General features: G+C 41.8%; 1 protein-coding gene across 1 annotated transcript; it reads right to left on the minus strand.

Annotated features, from left to right (window-relative positions):
* Positions 1 to 416: 416 nt before the first annotated feature.
* LOC138884076 (uncharacterized) lies at positions 417 to 2474 on the minus strand. The gene is made up of 2 exons (XM_070164819.1): positions 1606 to 2474; positions 417 to 543 (listed from the first exon to the last, which is right to left on the minus strand). Exons 1-2 carry the CDS (start codon positions 2472 to 2474, stop codon positions 417 to 419), a joined length of 996 nt encoding a protein of 331 aa, XP_070020920.1.
* Between the last annotated feature and the right edge of the window lie 9647 nt (positions 2475 to 12121).

The raw sequence follows: 12121 nt of genomic DNA on the forward strand, positions 1-12121 counted from the left end.
TTGGCTAAGTCTGCATACCATGGCGCTTCCTGATGAGTGGTGGCGAGCAGTTGCTCGTCTGGAAAAGTTTCTAGAATTTCCTCAACATCAATTGCATTTTCAGCTCCCTCAAGTCGTGATAGGTGATCAGCGACTTGATTCTCAGTGCCATTGCGGTCACGTATTTCAAGATCAAACTCTTGCAGCAGCAATCCCCAACGAATCAGGCGTGACTTAGAGTCTTTCTTTTCTATTAAGTAACTGAGAGCAGCATGGTCAGTGTAGACGATTACCTTTGATCCTATCAGGTAGGATCGGAACTTGTCGAATGTGAACACCACATCTAGCATCTCCTTTACAGTCACTGTATAGTTCAACTGGGCTCCACTCAGCGTTCTGCTGGCATAGTAGATTGGGTGCATCAATTTGTCCTTCCGCTAGCCCAGCACTGCCCCCACTGCGTAGTCACTAGCGTCACACATTAGTTCGAATGGTTGCTCCCAGTTGGGGGCAATAATGATGGGTGTTGTGACCAGCCTCTGCTTCAACTCCTCAAACGCTACCCTGCAATAATCAGAAAATACAAATGGGTGATCTTTCTCTAATAACTTACAGAGAGGTTTGGTGATTTTGGAGAAGTCTTTTATGAACCGCCGGTAGAAACCGGCATGTCCAAGAAAACTTCTGATTACTTTGACCGAAGTTGGTGGAGGCAGCTTTTCTATTACATCAACCTTTTCTCGATCTACTTCTATTCCCCTGCTTGACACCCGATGCCCCAAGACTATGCCTTCTTATACCATGAAATGGCACTTTTCCTAGTTCAGCACCAGATTAGTCTCGATGCACCGTTTCAGTACACACGTCAGATTCACCAGGCACTCATCAAATGAACTTACCACCACTGAGAAGTCATCCATGAAAACCTCCATTATATCCTCAACCATGTCAGTGAATATGGCCATCATCCACCGTTGGAATGTGGCGGGTGCATTGCATAGGCCAAAGGGCATCCTCCTAAAGGCATAAATGTCATAAGGGCATGTGAATGAGGTTTTCTCTCGGTCCTCAGGTGCAATGGAAATGTGATTGTACCCTGAGTACCCATCCAGAAAACAAAAGTGTGACCTCCCTGCCAATCTATCCAGCATCTGATCGATGAAGGGAAGTGGGAAGTGGTCTTTCCGGGTGGCTAGATTCAACTTTTGATAATCCATGCAAATTCTCCAGCCTGTGACGATTCTCGTTGAGATTAGTTCATTGTTGTCATTCTTCACAACCGTCATGCCACCCTTCTTAGGCACACATTGAACTGGGCTAACCCAGCTGCTGTCAGAGATTGGGAAAATAATTCCTGCATCTAACCACTTTATCACCTTCTTCTTCACCACTTCCTTCATATTTGGGTTCAGCCTCCTCTGATGTTCCCTGGAAGGTTTGTACCCCTCTTCCAGCAGAATCTTATGCATGTAGTAAGCGGGGTTGATCCCCTTGATGTCTGCCATGGTCCACCCAATGGCAGTTTTGCACTCCTTCAATACCTGTAGAAGTTGTTAGACCTGCACATCTAACAAACCAGATGAGATAATAATAGGTAGAGGGGAGTCAGGTCTCAGAAATTCATACCTGAGGTGGACTGGCAATGGCTTTAGTTCCAGCTTCGGTGGTTCTTCAATGGATGGCTTAGCTGGAGGAGTCTCCCTCTTTTCTAAGTGTAGGGGCTCAAACTCTAGATTTCTTTCCCAAGACCCTCTACCTTCCAGTGACAACACCCATTCCGCCAAGTCCTCACCATTCACTTCCTCCAAATTCGTCAAACATGCAGCGAGGGGATCCTCAACCGTCAACACTTCATCATCAGATTGTACGATTACATCCACGACATCAATAAGAGAGCAATTGGCGAACTCACATGGTCGCCTCATAGATTTCTGCACATTGAATATAATCTCTTCGTCATTGAGCCTCATCTTAAGTTCCCCGGTCTCACAATCAATAAGATCTCTCCCTGTGGCCAAGAATGGTCTTCCTAAGATGATAGGAATTTTTTCATCCACTTTGCAATCCAATATCACAAAATCTGCAGGGAACACGAATTTCCCCACCTGAATAAGTACATCATCAAGGATCCCAAATGGACGCTTCACAGTCTTGTCAGTCAGCTGCAACAACATAGAGGTGGGTCTAGCTCTCCCAATGCCCAACCTTTTGTAAATGACCAGGGGCATAAGATTAATGTTGGCACCTAAATAACAGAGTGTTTTCGCAAAAGTAAAGTTTCCAATAGTGCATGGAATAGTAAAACTCCCTGGATCAGAGAGCTTTTTAGCAACAGGTCTAGTTACCACTACACTACACGTTTGAGTAAGTGTCACCGTGGCCAAGTCTTGGAAGTCAAATTTCCGGGACATTAAGTCTTTCATCATTTTTGCGTATCCAAGCATCTCCTTTAAAGCTTCAATCAATGGAATATTAACCTGAATTTGCTTGAGCATCTCAAAGAACTTTTTGTACTACTCCTCTTTTTGATGCTTGGCCAACCTCTGTGGAAATGGAGCAGGATGTCTTTTCTTCCTAATCACTTGGGACTTTTCTTTCTCAGCTACTATCTCTACTACCGGCTCTTCAACTAATTCAGCAACTTTCTCGGTCTCCTGCTAAGTATTCTTTTCTTCCTGAGCAGGCTGGATTGTCACATCTGTCTGCCTTGTGGAATCATCTAGCTCAATAGGTACCTGAATGAGTGTCTCAGCCTGTATATTGTCACGAGCTCTCTCCTACTCTACATCAAGATCCCTGCCATTACAGAGACTCACCGCCATCAGCTGCTTCGGGCCCTGATCTTTAGGATTGATTTGGGTATCTGCAGGTAGCGTCCCCTGAGGACGAATGTTTAGAGACATTGAAATTTGGCCCAATTGCATTTCAATATTTTTGATTGTTGTGTTATGTGCATCTACTCTTTCATTTACTTTTGCATTGGATCCAATAACCTGCTGCATCATTGCTTCAAGTCTAGTGAACCCTTCTTCTTGCCTTCCACCCTGCTGTTGCTGAGGTGGGGGATACCCTTGCTGTTGATTGTTGTACCTCTGTGACCTTGGATAAGGTGCCATATTGTTGGGGGGTCTCATACCTCCCATGTTTCCAGCGTTGTATTGTGGCTAAGGTGGTCTGTATGGCTGCTGAGTTTGCTGACCCCAGTTCTGATTGCCATGTCTCTGGCCTCCATAGTTTGACACATAGTTCATATTTTCAGGGTGCTGCTGATGATGATCATGTTCTGCATTCCAAGGATTACCCATTGGCTGACTGATGCAAGATGTGCACAAGCCCCCATTGGTAGTATCTACAATGTGCACTTGTTGTTTCTGCCCCTGATTCCTCCACCTTTTTGGTGAGTATGCTTATCTGTGTGAAGAGCGTCGCCACATTTTTAGCCATAGAATTTTATGGGTCAAAAGGCACTGAGTGAACCACTGGAGTGATGGGTGCATTCCTCGTCGTCCACCCCGAATTTTGAGCCATTTTGTCAAGCAGACTCTGACCTTCTCTCCAAGTTTTGCTCAAAAATGCCCCACCAGCTGAGGCATCTACAATATTCTTCATGCTATCTGACAGTCCTATGTAAAACCGTTGTCCCAACATCTGATCTGGAATACCATGTTGTGGACATATAACCAACATTCCTTTAAACCGACTCCATGTCTCATGCAGTGTCTCCATTGGTTTCTGTTTAAAACTCATGATCTCATCAATTTGTTGAGCTGTTTTGTTGGGCGGGTGGAACTTGATATGAAATTGCTTGACTAACTCATCCCAAGTTTATATAGAGTTTATGGGGAGTGAGTTTAGCCAGACTTGAGCAGCTTCTGTCATCGAGAATGGAAATAATAGCAACCTGATTGCTTCCAGAGTTACGTTGGGTTGCCTTTGAGTTTTGCAAATCGACAGGAAGTTCTTCAAGTGCTACTGAGGATCTTCGGCTGGTGTCCCAAAAAATAGTCCCTTATTTTGCAACAAGTGCAGCATGTTGTTCGTGATCTGGAAAGATTCAGCTTGTATCGCGGGCACAACAGTGGCAGTGGCCAGATTGTCAGCTGTGGGTTGTGCCCAGTCATATAGTGAAGCCTCAGGCACAGGAGGTGCCATATCTCTAATGTTTCCGTCGGCGTTGTCTGCGTCACCCATGTCAATTTCGAGTTTGTGTGTTTGATGAGGTTGTTGAAGTCTTTTGTTGGTACGGTTCAATATCCGGAATGTATTCTCAGGGTCTGAGAGTCCTTCAAGTAGTTCTCCAGTCCTCGTAGAGTTTCTCGGCATACACTTGAGCAACCACGTCAACAACCGTCAAAAAATTCAATCAAAAATTTGGTGTAAAGTAAACTGACTTCCCTAAGAATTTTTGTATTTCTATCTATGGTAATTGATAATTCTATTAAGTCCCCGGCAACGGAGCCAAAATTTGATCACGCCCAACTATGCCCTCTAAAAAGGACTCTACGGACGTTGCAAATATAACCCGAGTATTACGCCCAGGGTCGAATCCATAGAGAGTTAACCTATCAATCACTATCTTTAGACCCACTAAACTCTTGAGAACCAATTTCCCAAACGTTGAATCACAGTTGATGGTGTCTTTAATAACTAAAATTGCAAGTAAATAAACAACTGCAAATTAAGGATGCTAAGGTTGTAAACAATAATGAGAAAACGCTAAGGTAATGACTTCCCCTAATGATGGAATCCCTTCTGTTTATGCTTCATACAAATTTACCAACACACCTCTATCAATCATGAACGCTCATCTTACCGCAAATCTCTCCTGAGTAATCACGGTAATATACTCAATGCACTCTCCCGAGATACACTAGCTAGCTTTAATTAACACAGTTCACTTCAGATTGCACTCAAGGCTTCGTTATACCTAATCCCGCCTTTAAACCCACAGTTATAGATCCCTCTTATACTTTGGGAGTAGTGTTGTTCAACAATAACCTAAATATGCACTCTCTCCCGAGTTATGCACACTAAATAGGCACAACTAATTGAGGATCCTGTCAATTAACTATAGCAAGAACATAGTTGAACAAATAAATATTGAAACTAGCAATTTGTATTCACATAAACAAGAAGTTCCCCCAATAGGTTCCATCAAAACCTTAGACAAAGGATTTAGCTACTTATAACTATGGGTAAACAAACTAAGATAAGATTCATCATAAACTAGCAATAAAAATCAAAGAAAAGAAGAAAGATATTTTGGATGATCTCTCACAATGGTTTTCCTTGCTAAGAAACTCTAAAAATCAATACATGCCTCCTTTTGGCGAAGTCTAATGTTTAAAATAGGGTTTTGGGCTAAAAATCCCGTGTTTTGCACTTTAGTTCTTGTACTTTCTCGTGCCTGCCACGGTTCTGCCGCGGTCACGGTGGAACCGCAGCCAAACATCTCCTTTGAATCTCCTTCTGTCCGCGAGCAGACTTCACCGCGGTTCTGTCGCGGTCGCGGTGGAACCGCGGCAGAATCATTTCTCTGATTCTTCAGCCAGTTTTTGCGTGGTTCACTTGGGATATTTCACGGATGGCCTCTCTTTCTTCAATGTTTGACTCCAAAAGTACTACCTAGCCTTCCCTAGTCATATATAACCTGCAAGTCATGAAAAGCACTAATAAGAGCATTTTGTTATCACTTTTATTATCAAAACTATGCAAGAAGACGGTTATTTAGGGCCTGAATATAGTTAAATTCACCTATTATCAGTACTCATGAATATTTAGAATTAAAGCTAAGTCCCATTATCTAGGAGGGTCCTGAGAACTCCTAATTGAATCCTATCTTAAACATGCAAACTTTGAAACCAACTTATATTCTTTTGGGGTACATTTATGCTAGATTTTGCTATTTACGATTGTTTCGATTTTTAAACTAGGTCCCATTTTTCAGGAGGGTCCTAAAAATTCTGCAATCAAACTTGCATGGTACTTGTTCTCCTTACGGATGATTTTCTAAAATAAATGTCATCTTTGTCCCTGTTTCAAATCAAAGAAAAATCTTGTCAGTTTAAAACGTGGTGGTTAGTTGTGGCATTATTGTTGGGGATGGTTTTCTCTTTGCCATGCTTTGCTTTGACCGACTGCCTTGAACTGGTCGAGAATTGTTTTGACCTCCCAACTGATCCTTAACTGTAGGATCCCCAACTGTTGTTTTTTCACTTCTGATCGTTTTATTTGTAACCATACATCTCCCATGACATTACTGAACCATTCCACCGATTTAACCTTTACTTACACCCTATGTCCCACTTTTCATCATACTATCTCCAGCATGTCCTAGCCGTATTTTGCTTTGTGCAATTTTGAATCTGGTAGTACACTTTGACATTCCTTCTTATTTGTTGAAACAAGGCTAACCTTGGAAGAGCTTTAGAGGAGTAAAATTAACAACAATGAAATGCAATGATTTTGAGAATTAAGAATAAAGAAGAAAATCCAAATTTGGATGACTGTTGGAGATAGGAAAAGAAACTTATCTGAGTGGATTCACTGGCACCAATGATTATGGTATGCATTTTGGATAATCAACACAGTCTATTTAACCAATCTCTTTTCCAATTATTTTACTTTGTGCTCCAAGATCTCCATAACCCCATTTACTTTCCGCCAACTTACAGACCTTGTTCGACTTGCAGTGCCCTAAAGGGTTTTCACCGACAAACCTCTCTCATTTGTTCATTCCTTGATTCATTGTCGCCTCATGGTGCCTGTGAAGGTTTTCACCAATAAGACTCTATCATTTTTTATTTTCTCTCGGCTTTCGTCACCTCATGGTGCCCATGAGGGTTTTCACCAATAAGACTCTCTCATTTTTGATTTCTCTTGCTTAAACTGGATCGTTGCCCCTGATATGAATTCTCTTTATATTGCTTGACATGGCATATCTCGAAGACTGATCGGGAGGTCTTTCTTTGGACAGCAATGTGGGTTCTTGGATATGTTTGGAAAGAAAAGGGTATAAAACGGGCTCAAAACAACTTCAACTGGGTTAGAATTACAACTTTTGGAATCACATTTCTTATTACAATCACAACTTCTGCCCCAGTTTCTAGCTTGGAGATCTTTTGACTTTTTAGTTTACTATGACCGAGCCGTGAGACTGCCTACGTATCCTTAACAGAAATCAGGTCAAACGTAGTTCACGCCTGAATTTCCTTGTTGTTATACCCTTTTTTCACTTCTTTTCTTTTCTCTTTTTTTCTTTTATTTCTTTTCTCTCTTTTTCGTTATTGATTCCAAAAGAGGGGTAGGAAAGAAATAAATAAGGCTCAAAAAGGGGAACAAAGGGTAAAGTGTTTAGATAGCAGAACAAATTGCCTTCGTCATTTCAATATTCGAAATAATGCCAAATACAAACAATCAATCAATTAAAGAAATCATACATAATATCTCTTGACTGTATCAGAATTGAAGGCCATGTCTATGCATTTTCCTTCGATATCTGTTAAACATAAAGCACTATTGGACAATACTCTGGTCACAATGAATGGCACTTGCCAATTGGGGGCGAATTTGCCTTTTGCTTCAGCCTGATGCGGAAGGATACGTTTCAGCACTTGTTGCCCCACTTCAAACTTTCGGGGACGCACCTTTTTGTTGTATGCTATTGTCATTCTCTTTTGATATAACTGGTCATGACACACTGTTGTCAATCTTTTTTCATCAATCAAGTTCAACTGCTCCAAATGGGTTTTGACCCACTAATCATCATCAATCTCAGCCTCAGTGACAATCCGAAGGGAAGGGATTTCAACTTTTGCAGGTATTACTGCTTCAGTTCCATATACCAAAAAATAAGGAGTTGCAGCTACTGAAGTACGGCTAGTAGTGCGATAACCCAACAACGCAAATGGTAATTTTTTGTGCCATTGCCTCGAACCTTCTACCATTTTCCGAACTATCTTCTTTATGTTTTTGTTGGCTGCCTCGACTACTCCATTCGCCTTGGGACGATATGGAGTAGAATTGCGATGTGTAATCTTAAACTGTTGACATACCTCTTCCATCAAATTACTGTTAAGATTAGCACCATTATCTGTGATGATCACCTTTGGGATTCCGAATCGACAGATGATATTTGAGTGAACAAAATCGATCACTGCTTTCTTGGTCACCGATTTGAGAGTTTTGGCCTCAACCCACTTGGTGAAATAATCAATGGCTACTAGAATGAATCTGTGCCCATTGGATGCTACTGGCTCAATTGGTCCAATGACATCCATACCCCAAGCAACAAAGGGCCATGGTGCTGACATTGTGTGCAATTTCGATGGTAGAGAATGAATCAAATCTCCGTGTATCTGGCACTGATGACATTTGCGCACGAAACCTGCTCGGAGAATTTTCTTTGCCAGTTCATATCCGCTCATATGTGATCCGCAGACACCCGAATGTACTACAGATATGATAGCCATAGCTTGTCTAGCATCTATCCATGTCAAAAATCCAAGGTCTGGTGTTCTTTTATACAAAACTCCTCTACTTAAGAAAAATCCACTTGCCAATCGTCGAATTGTTCTCTTTTGATCCCCCGTGGATTGCACTGGATATATCCCCATTCTGATGTATTCCTTGATATTGTGGAACCATGGTTCGCCATCAAGTTCTTCTTCTATAATATTACAGTAAGCATGCTGATCTCGGACTTGAATATGCAGAAGATCGACATAGGCTTTGTCTGGATGGTGCAACATTGATGCCAGGGTAGCCAAAGCATCGACGACCTCATTATGGACCCTTGGGATATGCCTGAACTCCACTGATTGAAACTGTTGACAAAGATCATGCAAACATTGTCGATACGATATGAGTTTCAAATCTCGCGTTTCCCATTCTCATTGAATTTGATGTACCAGAAGATCCGAGTCTCCCAAGACCAAGACTTCCTGGATATCCATGTCTGCAGCTAGCCTTAAACCCAAAATACAGGCCTCATACTCAGCCATATTGTTGGTGCAATAAAACCAAAGCTAAGCCGTAACAGGATAGTGATGCCCTATTTTAGAAATAAGCACAGCTCCTATTCCGACTCCTTTCATGTTGGTAGCCCCATCAAAGAAAAGTTTCCAGCCTGGTTCTTTAATTTGCTCCAGTTCATCGATATGTATCACTTCTTCATCGGGAAAATAAGTTCTCAATGGCTCATAAATGATGTCAAATTCTGTGAGCAAGATCTGCCACTTCGCAAGCCTTCCTGTTGGCATAGGCTTTTGAAAGATATACTTCAATAGATCCAAGTGCGAAATGAAGTAAGTAGTGTAGGATGACAAATAATGTTTCAATTTCTGAGCCACCCAAGTTAGGGCGTAACATGTCCTTTCCAGATGAGTGTACTTAACCTCATAAGCCGTGAACTTCTTGCTAAGATAGTAGATGGCTTGTTCCCTTCTGCCGGTGATGTCATGCTGTCCCAGTACACAGCCAAATGAATTTTCCAGGACTGTCAAGTAAAGAATCAAAGGTCTCCTTGGTTCTGGCAGAACTAGCACGGGTGTGTTTGACAAGTATCCTTTTATCTTATCAAATGCTTCTTGACACTCATCAGTCCACTTGACCGAAACATCCTTCTTCAGCAACTTGAAAACCGGCTCACAAGTTGCCGTGAACTGAGCAATAAACCTACTGATGTAGTTCAACCTCCCTAACAGACTCATCACTTTAGTCTTATTCCCCGGGGATGGAAATTCTTGGATGGCTTTGATCTTTGATGGGTCCAACTCGATGCCTCGCCGATTGACTATGAACCCCAGCAGCTTTCCGGATGGAACACCAAATGCACACTTGGCAGGGTTAAGCTTGAGGTTGTATCTACGAATCCTCTGAAAGAATTTCCTCAAATCCCCAACGTGGCCGGCCTGATGTTTTGATTTTATGATCAAATCATCTACGTATACCTCGATCTCTTTGTATATAATATCATGAAACACAGTAGTCATCGCCCTCATGTAACTTGCCCCAGTGTTCTTCAAACCAAATGACATTACCCGGTAGAAATAAGTTCCCCATGGCGTGATGAATGCCGTATTTTCTACATCTTCTTCATCCATTAGAATCTGATGATACCCGGCATATCAATCCACAAAAGATCCAATCTCACGCTTGGCACAATTATCGATCAAAATATGGATATTGGGTAGGGGAAGTTATCCTTCGGACTTGCTTTGTTAAGATTGCGGTAATCGACGCATACTCTGATTTTGCCGTCCTTCTTCGGCACAAGCACGACATTAGCCAACCAAACAGGATATCGAGTGACCCGAATAACCTTTTCATCCAACTGCTTGGTGATTTCTTCTTTAATCTTCACACTCATATCAGCTTTGAATTTCCTCAACTTTTGCTTGACGGGAGGAAACGCTGGATCAGTGGGCAATTTATGGACCACTAAGTTAGTGCTCAAACCCGGCATGTCATCATATGACCATGCAAAAACATCTTTGTATTTGATGAGCGTTTTGATTAACTCTTCCCGGATTTTTGGCTCGAGATGGACACTTATTTTTGTCTTTCTGATATTATCTGTGTCTCCTAAATTGACGACTTCTATTTCATTCAGGTTGGGTTTGGGTTTTTCTTTGAAGTGAATTAACTCCTTACTAATCTCTTCAAAGGCTTCATCTTCATGGTATTCTGATTCGTAGTCACAATCTACTTCTTGAACTATTATTTCGGAATCAGATTGATTTTTTAGACTGGGCTGAGGATTCCTCATGCATGCCATGTCATTAGAACCAGCATAAAAAGAACTGTACAGAAAAGAAAAGAAAAACAAACGAAAAACTATCAGGAATGATAAAGAAAGGGAAACTGCATTTCATTGAAAGATGAAAGATAACAAGGTTTGCACACTTCAAACAGACTGAAAGATAAAAATTCTGGATTACAACCCTAGAATAACCCAGACAAACTAAAGGAAACTCAAAATAAACTACCAAGACTCCTTCCGAGTGGGGAGAGGAGTAGTCTTCCAATTGTTAAGCTTTGTTTTTGGCCCAAAAAATTGCACTTCCGTGTTGCTAGAACCCTCTCCAATTTCCACCATGTTAACATCACTGAACAACCTCTCGAATCTTTCAATTAACTCCTTGTCAGGATCAATCACAGAACTGGTAATTGTTGTTACTGGGTGACCTCTGGTACCGGACTTGACAAATGATTTGGAAAGACGTGGGACTGGCTTTGGAAGGACCCATGCCTTCTATTTTAGCTTTATGGACTTTCTTATGTCTGTGGCAGTGGGCTTGAATCCCAGACCAAATGTTCCCAAGTTTTCAAGAAGGGACACCGGCTGTATGATGCCTTGCAAAGATGAGCCCAAACCTTTACCGAGTACAAAACCATTCTTCAACATCTCATAGGCTACCATGGCTGATGTGGCGGTTATCTTTGGATTTGGAATGTATTTCCCCTCCGAAACTTTCTTTACCAACATCGTGTCAAAAACCTGGTAGATCCATGGTCCCTGGTCATCTTCCACTTCAATGACCGGTACAATGGCATTGCTACGAGCGCATAGACTGCCTTCCCCATGCACAACTATTTCTTGTCTATCCCATTCAAATTTGACTACCTGGTGTAGTGTTGATGGGGTTGCTTTAGTGGCGTGGATCCATGGTCAACCCAACAACAAATTATAGGAAACAGCTATATCCAGCACCTGAAACTCCATTGTGAACTCAACTGGCCCTAATCGTCAGCTCTAGCACTATGTCCCCAACTGAATCTTTACCTCCGCCGTCAAATCCCCGCACACAAATATTGTTCTTATGGATCCTCTCATCTTCTATTTTTAACTTGCTTAGAGTAGAGAGAGGACAGATGTTTGCGCATGACCCGTTGTCAACCAATACCCGGGTCACCACAGAGTTCTCATATTTTACTGTGAGGTAAAGAGCTCTGTTGTGCTCAGTACCTTCTACAGGCAATTCATCATCGGAAAACATGACTCTATTTTCTTCGAAGATTTTGTTGGCTATTTTTTCCAAGTGATTCACGGAGATCTTATCGGGAATGTGCGCCTCAATCAAGATCTTTATTAAAGCTTGACGGTGCTCATCCGAATGGATCAATAATGACAATAGGGAAA

This window comes from Nicotiana sylvestris, chromosome 12, assembly GCF_000393655.2.
Source record: "Nicotiana sylvestris chromosome 12, ASM39365v2, whole genome shotgun sequence".
NCBI classification, from domain to species: domain Eukaryota; kingdom Viridiplantae; phylum Streptophyta; class Magnoliopsida; order Solanales; family Solanaceae; genus Nicotiana; species Nicotiana sylvestris.

Bases quoted from the DNA above. Each gene is read 5' to 3' on its own strand.
- LOC138884076 (XM_070164819.1), bottom strand. From the start codon at position 2,474: ATGCTCAAGCAAATTCAGGTTAATATTCCATTGATTGAAGCTTTAAAG. The intron at 544-1,605 runs GTATGAATTTCT...TGATTATTGCAG, and splicing joins CCATTGCCAGTCCACCTCAG to GGTAGCGTTTGAGGAGTTGA.